This window comes from Echeneis naucrates, chromosome 6 (assembly GCF_900963305.1).
Source record: "Echeneis naucrates chromosome 6, fEcheNa1.1, whole genome shotgun sequence".
NCBI lineage: Eukaryota > Metazoa > Chordata > Actinopteri > Carangiformes > Echeneidae > Echeneis > Echeneis naucrates.
In genome coordinates, this window is record NC_042516.1 from 6,213,825 (window position 1) to 6,233,633 (window position 19,809).

General features: G+C 43.5%; 1 protein-coding gene across 3 annotated transcripts in view; it reads left to right on the top strand.

Moving 5' to 3' along the window:
* Positions 1-212: 212 nt before the first annotated feature.
* Positions 213-19,809, top strand: part of rspo2 (R-spondin 2) — a 55,303-nt gene continuing 35,706 nt past the window's right edge. The window contains exons 1-2 of one of the 3 annotated variants that reach the window (XM_029504724.1): positions 238-330; positions 660-991. In XM_029504724.1, coding sequence (XP_029360584.1) covers positions 769-991 — 223 coding nt within the window. In that variant the 5' untranslated portion in view covers positions 238-330; positions 660-768. Of the gene's footprint in view, positions 992-19,809 lie in introns of all 3 variants that reach the window. The other 2 variants (XM_029504725.1, XM_029504723.1) reach the window with 2 other exon arrangements.

Sequence of the window (19,809 nt, forward strand, 5' to 3'; positions counted from 1 at the left end):
AGTGAGAGGCAACACATGTGAGTTTGTTTCTGCTGCGCCGCAGGACACGGGACGAGAGCAGCCTGAGAGGGGAAACGCAGGTAAACGGAATCTAAGCTTTTTCCAGAGAGGGAGAAAAAGAACCCCCCCCCCACCCCTCTCTCAGCCCCCCCCCCAGCCTCCCCTCCCTCCACAGCTACCACCTTTTTCCTCTTCCTCGGACCTCTTCTCTCATCTTGGGAACGCAAGTTTCTCGCACAAAAAGGGATGCTGCATGTTCCCGAGCCACACTTGTACTCAGAGGGAACCTAAAGTGGACCGGAGCGGAATTACGCTTCCATCTGGCGCAAGGTATCCGCTCGACGGACACGTTATCTCACGGAGCGTTTGATTTATTTTTTTGGCTACTATTACGCACAGCTGCGCTCCTTTTTTTTATTTTTGGAGAGGGGCGTTTGAGCAGTACGCATTGCCTTTGCATCCACGATTGTTCCAACACAAAAACGCACAGGAGAGCTTTTCTGTTTTGTTTTTCTTTTTTTCTTTTCTCGTTTTAATATCCCCCCCCTCCACCCCCCGCCCTCTCGCTCTCTCTATCGGCTCAACGCATCATTATTTGGGAAGGTGTTGATTTCGTTCCACTGTTATCACAGTAACCTCCTTTGTCATTCTCCCCGCAGCGCACCCCCCACCCCCCCAAAAAAGCGGACACTTTTAGTGACTGGAGGATCAGCGCGCTCCATAAAATGATCCCGGTCGGCGGTGCGGTACCTTGTAGCATCTCGTCTGATGTTTGACACATTTGAGGAGCCGCTAAAGAAACTGGAGGAGGACATTGCAAAGTCAGAGAATTCATCCCGAGCGCCGCTGGCACCTTTTTTACTGGAGTCCGAAGAACAGATCGCCGTCCAGATGCAGTTTCGACTCTTCTCATTTGCCTTGATCGTATTGAACTGTATGGAGTACAGCAACTGTCAGGCGCCGTCGCACCGCTGGAGGAGAAACAAACGAGGTAACAACTGGGGCTGTAGCCTACAGGTCTCACAGCAGCATCTCGGGAGTGACTTAAACAGATGGTTGCAGAGTTTGCGGTGGGTCACGGGAGACGACCGCAAAGCGCAGAACAAGGTTTCTCTCAAGTCCTGTGAGAAAAGAGAAGGGGAGTCTCCTTCTCCTTCTCTTGGTGTCCGTGTCCACAATTTGTGCAGGTTCTCTCGGAGCGCGATGCGCACAGGTCAAAGAAATGACGCCCAATATCTACAACTGTCACCGGTTATATTTTCAAGTCGCACAGGTGAGAGGTGGACTGTAACTCGGGAAGGGGGGTGGTATTCGGGAAACGCATTCAGAATTAATCTAAGCTACAACAGAACTCAGCAGCATCTGTTGCAAGTTATTTACCAACTGGAATAACGTTTTCCGTATTATGTAACCGTTTCAGAGCTGGTAGCTAATGCGTAAAATGTGCGCAAAATTGGCCGCGCGTGTGTCTGTTCAAAATGAATATTAAAACGCGTTGAGTCGGTGGATTGGCTGAAAGCACGCTGTCAGGCGCGCCACTAACGCTCCTCACCGATGTTGTTGCCCCAACAAAGGGCGGCCCTATATAATTTACATGTGAAACTGCTAAAAAGCTGCTGCTGTGGATCGATCCATGGAGAACAGCATCGTATAGGAGAGGAGTAAAAAGGTGTGTGTGTGTGTGTGTGTCGGGGAGGGGGGGTGGGGGGTGTTGTATTGTTGGAGTTATTTCATGAAAAGATACGGAATCCCTTTCTCCTGACTTAGGAGTTGCACATCACCATTCCAAGCCCCCCTAAGCTGGTTTTAATTGATCTCATAACCACTTTGAACAATCTGTAGGAAGCCCGCATGACAATCGCTGAGCGGAGGCGCGGGAGCTGAGAGGGAGATCATCCCCTTTGTAAATACTACTCTATCCTCTGAATGAATGAGGAGACAGTAGGATTAGGAAAGTGGCCCCCGCCGAGCCCCCCTACTCCACCCCACCATCCATCAGGCCTGTGACATAATGGTGACCAAGAGAGGAGACAGTGTAGCGGTTTGCACTGTAGGAAAACTCATTTAAAGTCAGGGGGGTGGTGAGGGGGGTCTTGTAAATTGTAAGGCAATCACAGATTTAATCATATGCGCTGCGTGCCAAGGGGGGAACCTCCACACTCTGCGAGCCCTCCACTGCCCATCTGCAAATAATCAGGCAAACACTGCGGGGTACTGGCACACACACGTTTTTCTGCTCCTCTGTGTTTCCTTCTCAGTGGACTGTGTGATCTTAGGTAGTGTGCAAGAGATGGAGTGCAATTTTCTTGGTTGCTTCATTGTTTTTATGAAAACTGGGGATGGTATTTTGGATGGTCAAGCGGTAAATCCTGTCTTTTCATTTGACTTTAGGACTCTGTGTATGTGTGTTGTGTGCCTGTCTCTCTCTGTGTGTGAGAGATAGAGAGAGAGAGAAAGGGGTGAGTGAATCAGTTGGGATGAGATCAAGAGGTTAACTTACACATTTGACCTCCAGAACAGCTTTAGGCTGAACGCTATAAACCATACATTGTTACCGCCAGGTCTCAGAGCGGATGTTACACTTGTCAACCTAATCCCATTCAAATATGTACAGGTTTTGGCTTTACAGTAATGTTGTGAGTGTGTGTGTGTGTTTGGGGGAGAACAGCACTTTGGGCCAAAGTGCCATTCTAGCAAGCAGTGGCAGCCGGCCAAGTTTTCGGTATTTGCTTCCTTCCTTTATTTATAACGGTTATATTGAAAGAAGCATGTGTAAGAGATCATTGTTCAATAGGCCCAGAAATGCTTGAATATTTTTGTAGCCCTCAAGGTTCCTGTGACAGCTTTATATACAGCCTCTCTGGCATGCACAGGGAGCTATCCAAAGCGATCATGAGTGTTGAGACCCAGACATGTTCGAAAACTCAGTTCGGCCGCACTCTACCCCCAGAGTGTAACAATCGCATGTGTATCAAGGCACATCCTGCATAATCTTTTTATTTATTTATTTATTTTTTTTACATGGATTTAAAAAAAAAAAAAAAAAAAAAAAAAAAGTTTTGCCTTTGACATACTATGTGCACACAGCGACAGTGCTGGAGTGAGGTGAAAGGGATGGAGCTGCCGGTATAATTAGGGGATGTCAAAGAGAAAAACAGCCGTTGCCCGTGACTCAAGCCTGCTAAATTGTAAGGGCAAAGTCAAGATTGGGATCTTAGTGTGGTTTCTGGGCTGTTTTTGTCTTGCTCTCACACTGCATGGCATGACCCGGTCTCCCACTTGGCTGTGGTAATTGTACATGTACATTTTTTTTTTTTTTTTTTTCACGTGAGACCAATGACAAAACATATTAAATTTACACCTCCTTACCCCCTATCCTGCCCACCAGAAACAGGAAAATGATGCCAATGAGCCTTGCTATGATATCATAGTTAGGCACAAGGGTATTGCGTTTCATTTTTATTCTCTGGCTAATGATGCCACCTGCTGACTACATAAAATCAGGCTGAAGTACCAGCGTTGCCTGAAGGGACACAGACACACAGTGGGGCCCAAAGACGTTTTAACAGGTAATGAATAGCTAATGGCAATTGAGAGTGGTTAAAAGTTGCCATGTGATATTGTTAACCCTTCCATATCTACCAAGAAATAACAAATTCAAACTCCCAGCAGGCTGCAATGTGTTTCAGATCATATTCAACTGTGTAATCTGTTACTGAGCTCCATTCCCAGATGTTTTTGAAGGACAAAAGTGATTAGATGAAGCCAGTGCAGCCTGCAGGGCGGAGGGAGTGAAGTCAGAGATGTATGACATTTTGCACTGCCGATGCGAGTAAGCAACAAGGGTTTGTGTGTGTGTTGAGCTTTTGATGCCAAAGTAGATAGAAAATAGCCCTGATTTGTGGTGGAATATGCAGCAGTGCGTGGAGTGTGTGGACAAATGATACTCTCAGGTATTAAGCTTGTGTGAGTTGACTCTGTGGTTTTACTTTGTTGATAATGAGGCCAGAAATGTGTTTTCGGAACAAATTTCAAATCAGATTGCTGCATTAAAAAAAAAAGATAGCATCTTCGGATATATAGCAACCTCTCTCTCTTTCTAAGCCTTCGAAATTAGGCCTGTGTGTGCTGAAAGCTCATACGGAGTCCCAAGTCTGTGGGTGTAAGTGTTAATGTTGGAACCTGGCACTTCAGCGCAATATAATATGTTGATTAAGTGCCTGACGGGGAGGAGAGGGACTGCTCCAAGAGGCTGCTTTAAACCAGCCTTGCCACTTTTGCCTTTGGAAAAAGTGAAAAAGCTCTTAAGATGGCACGTCTGCTAACAAGGTCTTCTCACATGATGCCACAAGTCTAACGGTGGCGCTACCCTCACTGACCTTTTCTGATTCCATCCAGCTAAACTCTTCGGTTGATTTTGTGTAAAGGGACAAGATTGATCACCTTACAGAAAACCAGAACGCTGATTTGGGGTTTAAGAGTGTGGAAAAGCAGCAGCCCTCCCCTCTTGTCTCCTCTCCTCTCCTCTCCTCTCCTCTCCTTTCTTTGGAAGTTGTCGGCGGGGGTGGGAGCAGCGTTTTTGGGGGCATGAGGACGGCATATTTAAGCAGATCAGCTGGAAACGGCTGAATGTGAACAGCATCACCTGAGAGGGATTACAGCGAGCTGAGTCTTGACCTGAGCCTGAGCTCTGGCGTCAAGGAACAGAGCTCTGTCTTTTCTCTCCCAGGCTCCATCATCCAGACCTTGATACGTGTAAATCTGTGTGCGTGTGTGTGTGTCTGTGTGTAAGAATGGGAGCGAGGGAGAGAAGAATAGAGAGAGATGCATGGACAGGTGTATGTAAGCGATGCGGTGATCAACATGGAGAGTGATAGAACGTATATACCCCTTTGCCATTGCACGCCCCAATTTTTCGCCCAACTGTATCCTCCGTCATGTCGTGGGAATGATCACGGCCATTAAATACAATGATTCCCCTGACTCACGGCGTATTGATAAATCACATTAGTCTGACCCAGCCTCCGAACTCTGTCGAAAAGACTAGCTCCTTGTTTGACCTACTAACCCATGCATGTCGATCCCGGCCTGTAACGCAGCTCCTGCTCCAAATCACAGCGGTATCAGATGAAGCCAGTGAAAGGCTCCTCAGTGCGCTCATGCCATCGTACACTGCCGAAAACCCCAGCAGAGGAAAAAACATGCAGTGGCACGAACTTTCTACTGGAGAGAGACACACAGAGAGATTCTTTCAGACACCACGTGACAAAGCGGGGATGATCTGTTTCACTTTTTCATTGTTTTACTGAAAGTTAAAGAATAAAAGAAATACTTTACCTCCTAATAAGCTAAATGAGTTTAGCTATTTGATGCTGTTTCTCCGTTTTGCTGCAGTGGGTTTGTGAATTGAGCAAGTAGGGGAGGCGGGAGACAGGGCTCGTGCTCGACTGTCAGCTCTTTGGGTGTTGCAGGATTCATTTCCCATGGATGAGAAAGCTTGTTTTGTAACACTTCAGCACACTTCCATCCATCACATCGCGGCAAGAGAGAGAGAAAAAAAAAATCATTTTGCATGGATTTGGTCCCTCTTTTTTCCTTTTTCTTTCACGGGGAATGCACAAAGGTATCCTCTCTTCCACCCTCAATCACTGTCAGCCAAAGATCCCATGTGCTGGCAGAGCGAAATGCCAAACAGATGTTTTTGTTTCAGGCCACATTTTACCACACTGTAAATGTTCATTTTTTCGGAAATGTGAAATAAAACGAACTTATTATATAAAATCTTATAATATGCTTCGTGCTTCCTCGTGGTGATTGGAAACTCCAGTACGGCAGACAAAAACTGCAGTGTCCCCCCCGGAGCATGGGGGCGATTTGGTAACCCTCACCTATGCCCATTCCCTCAATTCCACACTCCCCTGCAGCAATTACACCTTAATACGTTTCCTTATAAAGCTACTAAATATGACCAGCCAATTTGGTCCGATGCTCTCAAGTTTATTGGGTTGTAAAAATTCTAATGTGGGAATCATTTCTAAGTGCCACACATAAAATAACAACACAAAAGGAGCATTTTTTGAAAAAATGACTCATGCAAGGGCTTCATAGGTAGGAGAGCTGCCCAGAGCCGGAGATGGAGCCCCTCAGGCATACTCTGAAATGCACTTCCAGACTACTTACCTCTCATATTACTAACACACACCTTTAAAAGAATTCAGTGAAATACTGTTTAGAGGTAATGACATGGACACAATAGGCATGCATTGTGTTTTTTTTCGTCCCCCCCCCCCCCCCCCCCCCCCCCACCAATGAACGTGATCTTTGGGAATAGTTAAAAATGACCAATTTCCCTTTTTTTATTTACAAAATAAAGAAACTGAGTTGCATTTAATCTGAAGAGACTATGTTACCAAGGTGAATACTAAATGTTTGTTTAATGCAATAATCCCTCGTTTTTACCCCAAGAGTCACGAGACAGGACTGATACCACTTAAGTGTACGACTACAGCAAGCCTTAGCTTTTTTTTAAAGCAAACAAAAGCACACTAATTAACGCATTATACCATTTTTTCCTAAAAAACTCTTTTTTCGGATTTGAAAAGATATTTCAAGATATGTTAATTCATGAGCTTTAGAGGTGGTGAGAAAGAGCCAGGTGAGCTGTACCTCAAATTTCATTCTTTATGCTAAGCTAATTGGCTGCTGGCTCAGAGTTTCAAATTATATACTGTACTAACAAAAGACTACATCTTCCCATCTCATTAGTAGCATTTCAGAAAATAAGAGCAGCTTCACGGCATGCAGCTAACTTTGGAAAAGACAGTCTGACACATTGTGAAACTTGACTGCCCACCTTCCCTAAATGTGTTGCAGACCTGTGAGGATTTACTGATCCAAGCGCCCTTGGAAGAGATCTTAATGTCTAATGTTTCTAGAAAAGGAAACACATTGGATCTGCTATTGTTTGCCATGTCAGTGTGTTTCTCTCTGTGCGTGCCGACCAGTACCTACTTTGCATCGATCTGCAAGGCCTGGAAATCTGAAACTCAAGGAGGTCCCTTGAGAAAATACGCCGAAGTGTGCAGAAACAAACACACACACACACACACACACACACACACTCTCTCTCTCTCTATCTCACTCTCTCTCGGACTAGCTTGGTGCTAAAGGCTGTTTGCATCAGTGCTTCCTTGAAAGCCTGCTGCTCGACAGAAAAGGGAGGTGTGGGGCTCGGATCGCAACCCCGGCGCCCACCCCTTATCACTCGACAGATGGACAAGAGTCCCTCTCCCTCATTTTATGGGACCTCTAATTATGCTTACATGCCACATCAAAATAAAGCTCAGCAGGCAATGCCTCTGGTATGAGGAGGAAGTGAGCTGGTCAGATGCAATAAGGGTTCTCTCTTTCTCTCTTCGGAGCTCCCCTGTAATTTGGCGGCCAAAGTATGGACCTGGAGAGGTAAAGGTAAAGGTGTTGCAGCCCCTGATGTCATTTGCTTTTGCGGCACATTTGTCGCACTGACGCCGTTTGGTACTTGGATGCTCAATAAAATAAGAAGCGATTGAGTCATCTGCCAATTTGATCACGATGCTGTAAGAGCGGCCAATCTCAGAGAAAAAAAAAATCTAACAGACATGCAAATATGTGACAGGATATCATAGCCACGCCCTTGATGTATCTGAGCCAAAGACTGTGTGCAGTCTCTATTATGGCTTTGTTTTGGTTTTGGCTGAGGTTGGAGTTACTTTTGGTAATTGGGCACCTAAATGAAGACTTGCCTGTATTATTAGGCTTGGACTAGTTGGGACAAGAGCGTTGAATGCTTCAGCGGGAAAGGCTTACACTGGATCTTTTTGTTTTCCTGGGCATGGAGCTGTGTTGAGGCTGGCTTGTGCTTCTATCTCTGAGCTCTCAGGCCTTGCGGTGTGATGAGGGGAAGGCCTCATGGCTGCCTGCGGAGTGCAGAAGCACCCAGTGTGTTTTTAATCAGGAGCAAGGCTGGGAGTCATTACTGGGCTTCGATGCTGAGCTCATTGTCTCCCTGACTCCCTCTCTGGAGAGAGAGGAAGACACAGAGAGGGGAGAGAGCGTGCACTTCAGATATAAAGAGATCTTAGGGGGTCATTCCTTGTAGATTTATATGGTCAGAAGGGAATGACCAAAGAGGAGGGCAATAATTGGAAGAGAGTAGAAGATTGATTGGATGAGATGTGCATGTGTGTGTTATCAAACCACAGCAATAACATTGTAGATCAATCATGTAATGGAAGCTACAGTACATTATATTTTGCCTTGAATCGGGAGACTGCAGTGCCTGAATTATGAGCTGTGTGATCACTTCTAGGATGAGAAAGCACCTCTGCCTTTCGACCACCTTGCATCCTAGTCGTTGAGCCGTTAGCATGCCAGCCTTTCTGCCTTGAGCTTCCACAAACGGCACAGATGTTCGCTGTTTCTCAACATGCATTAAGTGGCGCACATTAAGCTGTTTTGTACTTTTTTCCCCCAACCGCCTTTTTTTTTTATTGTTTCTGCCGTGACTCTCCTAATAGCCTTACCTCACGAGGCTACAACCATGCTGACCACAGGCCGAGGAGACAGTTTCCTGTGAGTCACCCAGGTAGCAACAATTTAGGTGACTGATTTTTAATCCTGCGGTGTAATGGATTTCTGTCCACATGGGGGCAGCCCAACAAGCCGTAAAGACAGCAGAAGTCCGTATAATCGAGTTGTTATGGGGATTTTAAAGCAAACGGTCGCTTATTCACACATCCAGCAGATAGAGAATGGGATTAGCCCGCGTTTGGAGAGAACTTATGTAAGTACAGTATTCACGCTCCTTTTAGCTCTGGTCTGGTCCATCGTCAACTCCTGAGGGTCATTTCAGTAGCTAATGTCAATTCTCAGCTCAATTCTCACCAGCTAAAAATGGAATGTCAAAAACCAAAACAATACGCCAGAAGATGATAAAATGCCGTATATGGGCTGCAGAGCTGTTGGTTCGTCATTCCAACTTCCACGTTACACACAAGCATTTGATCCATTGCTCATATAAACGTATTTATGACTGCTGTTTTAAGGTTGGAGTTGTTGGTGTTTGACTGAAATTCATTGAAAGAAGCTGGGACTTTTTTGAGCCCGTCCCAGACTGAATGTCGGCCTTGCTGACGCCTCTCACAGTCAGCCTTTTGTGGGTGGATCCAACATCTTGTCAATCCAATTACGGCCTACAGTTTGTGTCCATGGTTGCTGCAGTTGGGTTTCATAAGTGAAATAGCCCACAGGCAGGTGACAAATTAAAGGAAAGATGTGAATAAATGAGGAAAGAAAAACAAACGCAGATGTAGAGGAGGTCATCGAATGGTTTGATGACTGTGAATCAAGACACTTAATGTTGGTTTAATGTGTCACATATGTAGGTTGGCAGAGGATCTTTGTCTCCGTAGAGTTTTATTATAGTTGTAAGATCTAAGGCTGCGATTTAAATGTATTTTTTAAGAAATACAATGATGAAAAGTATGACATACAATTGGTTGCCATGGCATTGTTTTCTCTGGTCACACTGAACTTAAGCACACGCACAATCCATGGTGCCTCTGTTCACCTGTCACTGAATACATATGAGCTGCAGTTTGTTTCCCCCGAAGCCGAGATGTGTCTCCAGCACTGGGCCCATTCTGGTGCAGAGTAGTGAGTCCAGCCCAGTTCAGTGGGATACAATGCATGACTGGTTGTGCGGTTGTGGTGTTTGTTATTGTTTGTCTTTATGTTGCCTATGTTGACTTAAGCTCATGCATTTTATTTTATTTTTATTTATTTTTTTTTTTGCTCTGCTCTGTCTACAAAAAAAAAAAAAAAAATAATGGGCCAAATTTGGAAAAGTATTTTGTTTTTAATGCAGGACTTTTTTTTTTTTTTTTTTTTTTTATCTTGGGCTTTCTTAAATTGGCTATCAATTGTGGTAGCTGCTTTTGATTTTTCTTTCCCCACCAGGGGTTTTTTTTTTTTTTTTCCTACTAATCTTGGTTTGATGTGCAGACAATGAAACAAGACTGTGGCGGAGATGGACGCTAGAGCAGGAAAGCTTCAAAAGAAAAAGAAGTCCATTTACATTACATTTCTCACATTCCTTCGCTCTTTTTCCTCCGTCTTGTTTTGCACTTGTATTACATCTTGGCTGACTTCTCCTTAACTGGATATTATTTTATTTGGAAAGGGGCCAGGTCTCAGGAGCAGCGGCCTTAGCTGTGTAAACAGCTGTCACCAGCAGGAGTCATGACTAATAGATATCTGTCGACAGGGGTCACATGTAGTTTACATGTTTACCAGCTAATGGCTTTAGAGATGGTACTGCCTTGACGCAGTAGTGGAGAGTGATGAAGTGATGCGGCTGGTTATCATCTCTTGTGAGCAAGAACACACATGCATATTCATAAGTGTAGCTAAACGGCCCCTACTTAGAAAGGGCTCACATGAAGACATTAAAGGTTATTTTAGTTGAAGATGAGAGTACATCTAAGCTGTTTAGTATTGCACAGCTCTTTGGCACGGCCAGTGCATTGTAACATTGTCGTCACGGCAGCCAATACATGACAACGGGATTTGGCTGCTCATTTGTAGAAGTAAACTCTGTGGCGTGTAGACACAAGACAGGTACAAGCTCCACAAATCAGACTCTGTTGCCATCACGAAACAATACACTTTGCAACCCCATGCCACCCAGAGCTTTTGGATGCGAGTCCGTCTCCTCTTCTCCACTTCTTTTTTTATCACAGCATCTAACACCTTCATTAGGCTGGAGATCACCTGCATACCAAAGCTCTTTTTTAGTGTTTATGGAAACAGATTACATTTCAACAGCTAGGAGTCCGTGTTGTACTTTTGCTGAATGGAAATGGACTTTTTGCCACAGTTATGGCTGTTCATTTTACCTCATGTGCTCTCCTCTGGCTTGTGGAATACACCCATCCTTTACACTTTATGAAAGCGCTTATTCCAAGTTTCCCTTGCAGGGTGCTGTAGACAAAAAAAAAAAAAGGAAAAGAAAAAGAAAAACGTTTACTCCAGAGGGCTGAGCGCGGCCTTTTAGAGCCAGCATGAGCCGGTTACTGTTAAGAAGCTCAGGCAATGCCAGCCATTCAGGTGCAAACTGTCGGTTGTGTTTAAGAACGTGGAGCCAGATGTGACCCAGACACCTGTTAGAAGAGAAGGTGTGTCTCTCATCTTATATGTAAAATACCTATAGAAAGAAACTGTGAATCACAGGGCTGCAAAACACCTCAGATGAACTTCTCTTTAAAGTGTGTGTGTGTGTGTGTGTGTGTGTGTGTGTACGTCTATTAACGAACCTTGAAGTTTTTGATCAAGACATGGCCACATTTAAAAGCAGCTGAAACAACATAATGGCTTCAGTCGAAAAATATCAGTCTTCTAATATTTAACCCTCTAAGCCACCACAGTGATCAAACAGCGTTGTGGCCATTTGTCGAGCATGAAGCAGACGTCAGTTAGGTGAGAAAACAAGCAAGGTTGTCTCCCTTTCCCATGGAAGACATCATGTCGATATTGGATCCAGCCTGGTTTTTTTTGGAGGAGAAAAATAAGCCTTTGATGTTTAGGGGTTTTTTGTGACAAGCGCCATGTGTTAAAGTGAGACCAGGTCTTTACCATCTGACCCCTGTGGTGTACTCCACTTTTGACCCTGGCGATCACCTCAGATCTCCCTGCTGGCCTCTGTGGATGAGGAGTGTGAAGTTGTATCTTGTTAAGGGGTTAATGAGGTTAAAACTTTGCGGCAGATATTCCCATCGTGCATGCTTATGATTGCAATGAGACGATAATCCCGGTGATAATAAAACTTACTTTTCACTCATGTATATTTTGCTCATATTGTATTATCACTTTTAGAGGGTCAATCTTTTGATCTAACTAAAAGAAAGAAACTAAAAGAATAAAAGTCAACATTTGGGAAATATGCTTTGAAGTCTTTAACTCCATTGACTAATTTCCATACTTTTTCCACAGGAAGAATTTGCATATTAAATGTACCAGAAGTCCATAAATAAGGTTCATTATCAATGTAAGATCTTAAAGGAGGTAAAATATATTTTTACAGCAGGGGGAAAAGAAAGAAAATAAAATTTGCCTAGATAAAGAATTCTATGAAAATCACGATCAATTAAAACAAATTAAAAAAGCCAAATTCAAAGACCACTTACTAGCTTTTGCAAAACCTTTAGACAGTTTCTCGTGGTCATCAGCTGATGTGAGACAATGTTTTTGTCTGCTCGTAGCTGCTCGTGTCAAACTAATAAGGCTGAAGATGCAGTTGTAAACTCTAGAAAAGACTAATAAGTGACCCTCAGGTCAATTTATTTGCTACATTTCCAATCAGTTAAGTATTCTCAATTAATTATTTTAGTATAGCTCTTTGCTTGCACCCATTTAATGAGGCAATCAGCCTTTTCTCATTTGGACCCAGTGAAGAACTTCAGGACTTCTTCAGCGACAGAAATTAAAAGCGTTAGTCTGGCCGTTTCACATTTTTTTCCTCCTCTCAGTTTCCAGTCTGTTTTCTCGTGACACTTGCAGAAGATGAGTATCTCCCATCTGGAGCTGCATATATGTTTTGCTTTCCGGCGCGTCTGCAAAATCCAAGATCCAATTCTTTTGTTTTTCAAATGTGTGAGCTGGAAGTCGGGATGAATTTAGTCAAGGTAATGAAAAATGGGGATGGGAGAGCGAGCACAGGTTAGGCTGGGAGAGACGATCCTACATGGGGTGCAAATATGCCAAGTATGCCCGCCGACTTCACTGATCCTCGCCTGTGATGTCCTTCATCTTCTGCGCCGAGGCCAATTCCCAACTCAGCAGTGTGTGCATGCGTGTGTGTGTGTGTGTGTTTTGTGTGTGTGAGTGAGTGAATTACTAGACTTCCAGCACGTTGAGCTACAGGTGTGAAAATTAGGTGTGAGGTTTATGTGTGATAAATTACCAACATGTGGGCTAATGGGAGCCACTCCACCTTTTTCCTCCGCCCACCTTTTCCCCTTTTCTTCTTTCTGTTCTGAGGGGAAAACACATTTCTCCCACAGCTTGACTGGATTTGAGGGAAAGTAAATATTGAAAAATTCAAAGTTCCAAGCATTTCCCCTTCTTATGGGACTCATGTTTTACTCACTGCGCTGCTTGTGCTTCATCTTTAGGCTGTAGTTTGATTGGTTACTTTCAGGAGCCTTTTTCAGATTTATAGGCAATATAACACAAAATAATCAAAACACTTACATACACCTGAACTGGCCCACCCTTGTCATCTGGGATGATACATTTCCCTGCAGTTTACAAGAGTTCTTGCAATGAAAAAGTTTGAGAAATTCTGTAAAATTTCATGCACCAGCATTTATAATGCAACTATAGTTGATTTGTGTGCCTTTTTCTTTTTAATTTATGGGTTTTAGGTCACAGATGTGGGTTGTCTGTACACTTTGATTCCTGGTCAGTACAACAAAAATAAAAAATAATAATGAGCAACACTAACACACTAAAACTGCCAGTTTCCCCTATTTTAATCTAAAAGTATGTAAATCTTAGTAACAGTAAGACCACCAGCAAACAAGCCTTCCACATGAGTTAGACTGCTCACCATTATACAAATCTTTCTTCTTTCTCTTGATATTTGGACACCAACACCATCAGCTGCATATACAATAGAGCCATTTAGATTTCTCCACCCAACCAATTTGAATTTCCTGAAAAAAATAATAAAAAAATTTGCAAACACTTCCTGAGGAGTTGAACTAATGATTTCCAAATGTGGTGTGCATCATCCCTGGACCTTCTTGACTAAAAGCTATAAAAGGATTTATTATACTCCATATAGTTTTGCAGCTTAAGTCCAATGTGCTTTGGCAAAAACTTACAAAGAAAGCCATAATGTATCAAATCCATTCCTCAAAACTCAGACATACATCATCTCATCAGGTCACTTCTTTAGACAAACGCTTTTAACATTAACTGTTGACGAAATCTGGGTTGTTCTAAGTCCTGAGTTGATCTATAGCTGTCATGCTGCTTGGAACCTGTACATATACAGCTGTGGCAGAATTTTAAAGTATTTGTGGACCAACACAGGCTTGGTGTAAGTTGCTGCAGAAAAGATAAAGAATGATGGTAATTTATCCAGGCGTCTCACAAGAACGTCAATGTAACAGTGAATTAAGATGGGTGAGGAGGGGAAGATGAAGAAGAAGGCGGCGAACTGGCAAGAAACATAATCCACATGCTTGTCTTGTGTTGCTTGCCCAGAGACCTATAAAGATGCTTCCATTCCTGAGCGTCATAAAGTCCTTTTCCACCTGCACTGACCAACCATGGGGTCCAGAGAATAAAGTGAATATCGCCATCAAGAGAATCAAAGACAGATGCTGCTTGATGACCTGTGCCACTCAGCAGGAGGTGCCAGGTTGAATTTGAAATAAAATAAAATAAAAATAGAAAAAAAAAAAATCAGTTTTAGTTGCATTTTATGTTAGGATATAGGACATAAAAGAAGAAAATCCCGCTGTTCATGGCTTAGCCGTAAATACATAAAATACAACACCAAAAATAAAATGCAGCTATAAACGCAGCGTCATTCACAGCTAGTGTCAAAACTCTTTTAGGATTTTTCCTCCACTGGAACAAAACTTTACACAATAGTATATTTTTTTACTGTGTTGCTTAGATAATGTTGACACTGACTGAGAACAGATAGTTTGTTGTTTTGAAGGTCAGACTGGACTGTAAAACATTTTATGGGACCACAAGCCACAGTGAAGAGGCAACGCTATTGCTCGGCCACCACATCAAGGTCAAGGCCGCACCCCCCCCCCCCACCCCCCCTTTTGTGTGCGTCCATAGAGCTCTCCATGCTCCATGCCAAATGTCGGTTATGGTCAGGAGTTTACGTGTCCGTCGATTGGGGCAGAGGGTGTGAAATGTCTGAGGAGCGTACACTGTGAGGTTATGTCAGCCAGGTCGCCTTTTATTTCTAATTTTCCTCGAACAGGAATTATGAGGTCTCTTTCACATCAGGGGATCCAGATGTGGGATTTGACCCGGGACATGGAATTTAACTTATAATCCATCATAAAGATATTAATAAGGAAGTGAACTAACCTGGGGTACTTACGAACACTTGGAAAGGGTGCTGAGGCGAGAGGCGTGATGATTTCAGCCGGACAGATGGATGAAAGGTGTTGAGAGTCTGACATGAGAGAAAAAGGAGAAAATGATTTACACGCACTGCGCAGGTTACATTTTCTGGGAAACATAAGGGAGTGCGGTCTAGCGATCTTTTCATTTACCCCCCAAAAAGAAAGCCATGGCACGTTATTAACATTTCCTTTCCGAGATTTTAAATGTGATCATCCAGTGAGTCAACGGCAGTTCTCTCACCTGCATGTGTCTGTGGCTCAACCTGCTGGATCACACCAAAGTAAATCACCTATAGCTCGCGTTTTATTGTGCACTAAAAAGTGTAGCTTTAAATTGGCCCCCATTTTCCAGTTGCCTGTTTGAACCTAGGCTGCCTGTTTTACCCATTCAGCGCTTTTTCGAAACCACCGCCCTTTCAAGTGAGGGTTCAAATCTCCGCGTTGCCCGCCTCGCCCGGTGGATCTGTGTTGCAGGAAAACACTCTGGCCGAGCTAATACGTCTGACAGCAAATGTGTTTGCTCAGTCTCATGCTGCAAAATCATTATAAGCAGCAGGACTGTCCTAAATTATAAACATGTGCTTACAGTATGATCTGGTAAAGTAAACTGGGGGGGAAAAAAAATGTAGATCCTAAAACCTGACTATTTCCAGCTGGAAAAGAGTCGCAGGCAAGTCCAACATATTTTCTGCTAAATTGGAACAGAAATGTGCCTTCAGCGCGCAGGCCCGATGTACCCCCATCTTACCCCTTCTGTTTTTTCTCCACACTTCCAGATCGATGACAAATAAAGTCACAGGCCTGAAAATGGGTCCGGTTTATTGTCATTTTCCATGTACAGGCTTTTAACAGGCTCGAACAGTGCTGGGATGTTACAACAGCTGGTGCTCTCTGGGTGCGAGGCCTGACACCGTTGGCTCTCCTGCCCCTTTCCAGCCGCAGAGCGTGAGCCCGGACAGTGGGCTGGTTTGAACAGAGATTCAGAGAAGCGGCCAGCCGGTTCTTGCGGTTCAATCCGCCACCAGCCGGCTGCTGCCTGCAACACTCCTCTGTCCCGTATCTGCCCTTTTCTCTCCCTCCCAAGCTTTCTCTTTCGCCTTAAAAGCAGAGCAGCGGCAGTAAGTTTATACCATCAGTTAGGGGGAACAAGGGAGGTGGACAATAAACAATAATTGTCTCAGTGCCACGAGGAAAGCGTATAATTCTGTTGGTGACTGTGATGCTTTCCACATGAGAGCACAAATCTTCTTGACCTGCTGCTTAACTCCAAATCCTGAGGTTTGTCATCACTGCCTCTTCACCATATGACATTTATGGATAGAATATATGCAGCAAATAAAATGAATCACTTTTTCTTTCTCCTTTTTTTGCCATGTAACTCGATGATGCCGAACTTTTTCATGTGTACTGTTCTCTTAGAGTCTTTTCCTAACAATGGACAGTGCGGCTGCTGGTTAGTTGCATCCAGTGTGCATTATTAGATTTACATAGCAGGGGCCCGTGGAGAAATAGAGGAATACTGTGAGAATCAAAACCGCCGTGTTCTAATATAAGCCATCGCTGTGTTACCATTCTTCCTCAAATCGACTGCATTTCCTGATCATCTCAGTAGTTCAATCACACTGTCTGTTTGCTGCCGCTTGCAATCCTTTGAGGTGTTAAAATACCGGACAAGATAAACCAGGCTGAAGAAAGTAACTTCAAATCCTCCATGAAAGTGACGGGAGCAAGTCAGAAGGGTGATAATGGATCTAGTTTTATCTCAGCAAACGTATCGCCTGTGCTCCCTGAAACTGCTGCAATTGAAACGAGCAGCTGAAAGGTGAAAAAGAGCCATGCAACCACTTAAAAAAACTTTCTCGCATATGCCAGACCACAAAAAAAATCCACATCTGATAAAAGTATATATGTGAATCTGAATGTTTTGGCATGACTTCATCCCATTTAGTCTATAAAACATGAAACAGAAGGGAGTGCCGATAGAACCGTAAAGATTTGTCTCAACTTTTAGCAAAAAATCCAGTTTTTGTTGTCTAGCTGCAACAAATATATATATATATATTATACTATCATGGATATTCTTTCTATTTTATATTTTTGTATATAAGAATAAAATTGTTCCATTTAAAGACATGAAAATGGTTGCAAAGTATCAGTTTTCGGCAGCACTGGCTTTGAAATGTTTTTATTGAAGTCAACCTCGGTGAAACCCTACGTAAAAATGTCTTCTTGTTCTCAACGTTAAATTCGGGACTCTAGAAGAAACACAAAAATTATGTGTAATTTGCCTTGTTAGGGTTTCGGGTTGCAGAGAGTTGGAATGGGTCAATGTGAATGATTTCATGGGTAATGGTAGGTGAATGGGAGGCAGGAAGTTAGCAGGCCGTGGGTGGAACCCCCTGTATATGTGGAGGCTTTTGGCAGCTGTGAGCGCAGTCTGTCACGCTTGCTTTGGACTCATAAAAATGTACCTGAGACAGAGTTGGGGTTTCTGCTGGATCTCTCCGCAGCCCTAATTGCTCCGGAGCTGTGTCCAGAACAAAACCTCCCAGCGAGGTTACGGCCGCCGAAAGTGCTGCGCAGCAAACGCGCTACGGCTCCTTCATGTTGTGACCAGCTGACTGTTTCACCTGAACAACATTGATAAATGTCAGAGAATATCCACGTTGGATCCTTTTACCACGTAATATTGATTTTCTGGTTTGAATTCAGTATTTCTAAAACTGTCAGTTGCAATTTTTTTTTTTTTTTTTTTTAAAGAAAGGAAAAAAATCAAAGCGCAGTTTGACTAATTTCTGTTTCCTTTCTTAACCCATTTTATATTTTTTTCAGCTGAGCTATCTGACTGAATATTTGTGTGTAGTCATATGAGCAAAATCTTCTCATCTCACTATTGGCAAGAAAAGCGAATGAGTTACTATCAAATAAATCTTTAAAAAGCACAGGCATGCTCATGCAAATGGACAAAGGGATTTAAATGGATTTCTCTCTATTTGGTAAATGTGAACCGTCCCAGTCTGGGTGTTACAATATATTCTCGATGGGTGAGGAGGAGGATAAGTGAGGCGTTATTCATGTGGTCCCTTTACATGGGCAGCAGCTTCATGCAAGCCCTCAGCGATGTACAGACACACGGAGGCACTTATTAAGTCTTTTTGTTAAAAAGTCCCTATAGAGGCTTCTTCACTGATGTTCATAAGGCTTTTGTGAATATAATCCTTGCGGCTCAGATGGATCTTCACTTAGCTGTCAGAAGTGGGAAATGTGGATTTGTTTTGTTTCACGTAATATATGTATTCTGTGGTTGAAACTGTAAGCGACATCGGTTTACCGTGTGCGGGGAGTGGCTCGTCCAATGACGTGTGCGCCGCTCTTCTGTCTTGTGAGACATGTATGGTGAACCTGATATCCATAATCCCACAATGCACTTTCTGTGTGGCTTTTCTATATGTCTGGGTCACTTCTGTTTCAATGTGATTGACAGAGGAAACACTAGAAGAGGCGAGGCATTATATGATTTGTGGGGGTGGTGGATAAGAGGCTGCAGAGGGCAGGCGAGCATGTGTCAAAACACAGCTAGCATTCGGAAAGACTGGGTTTGAAAGTATCCGCTTGTTGAGAACAGGACAAAGATACGATATTCAAAACAAAAACCACATCTAGGACCGAGACCCCATCACACACAAATTACAGCTTCACGTTCCTGCCAAATTACGTTAATGTGCCGTGATCTATGGAGACTTCAGAAAACTACAAACTAAGCCCATTTTCCTTTGATTTTTTTTTTTTTTTTTTCCTCTGTTGTCACTTAGAAATTTGGCTGCTGCAGGCATTGTATACTGCTTTCATTTTTCATGTCTATAAAGCTGAAGTAAAACTTTTCACTCAAAATCCTTTTTTTTTTCTTCTGTTTGGGTTCTCTTGTTGTAAAGGAGCTCTTATATTTCGTCTAGACTTAAAAATCTGATTCGTATAAATGAGTGTTTTCTGTAGGAACAGCTGAAACCGACTGGCAGTCAACAGATTGATGTAAAGTGCGTGAGACATTATGCCGGTAGGGTTGGAAGTGAGTTGGACAGCGCTGCTCCAGACGCTGGGAATTGTGGCCTCCTTCCTGAAATACCTGTGGCCTGAAACCTCCAAACCTTTCCACAGACAGACACACACACACACACACACACACACACACATTTATCTCCCAAGATCAGGACCAAAAGGTTTTCTCCCCACCATTCACAAGCCTCCCGTCCCCTTGTTTTCCCCCAGCCATACGCTGATTCCAGGATGTGGGATCTGCTGCGTTCAAACAGCGTGTGATTATGTTCTCCTCAATCAGTGCGCATTGCGAGATTAGCAACCAGCAAAACAAATGTTTAACAACAACAGAGCGAGCGTGATCTTTAAGCCAGAATCATGAAGAGGCTTTTCAGCAACTGCAATTTCTGTGCTGATTGACCGGCCAAAGATCTACGATGACCGCAATCCCAAATTTTATTTTTCTATTATTGTTTGGATAGTATTGTTAGCACACTGTTAATAGTGATGTCTACTCTGCCCGCTCGAAATGAGCTGGAGATGCAGGCTTCCCGGCCTCGCTGCTCTTTTCTTTTGC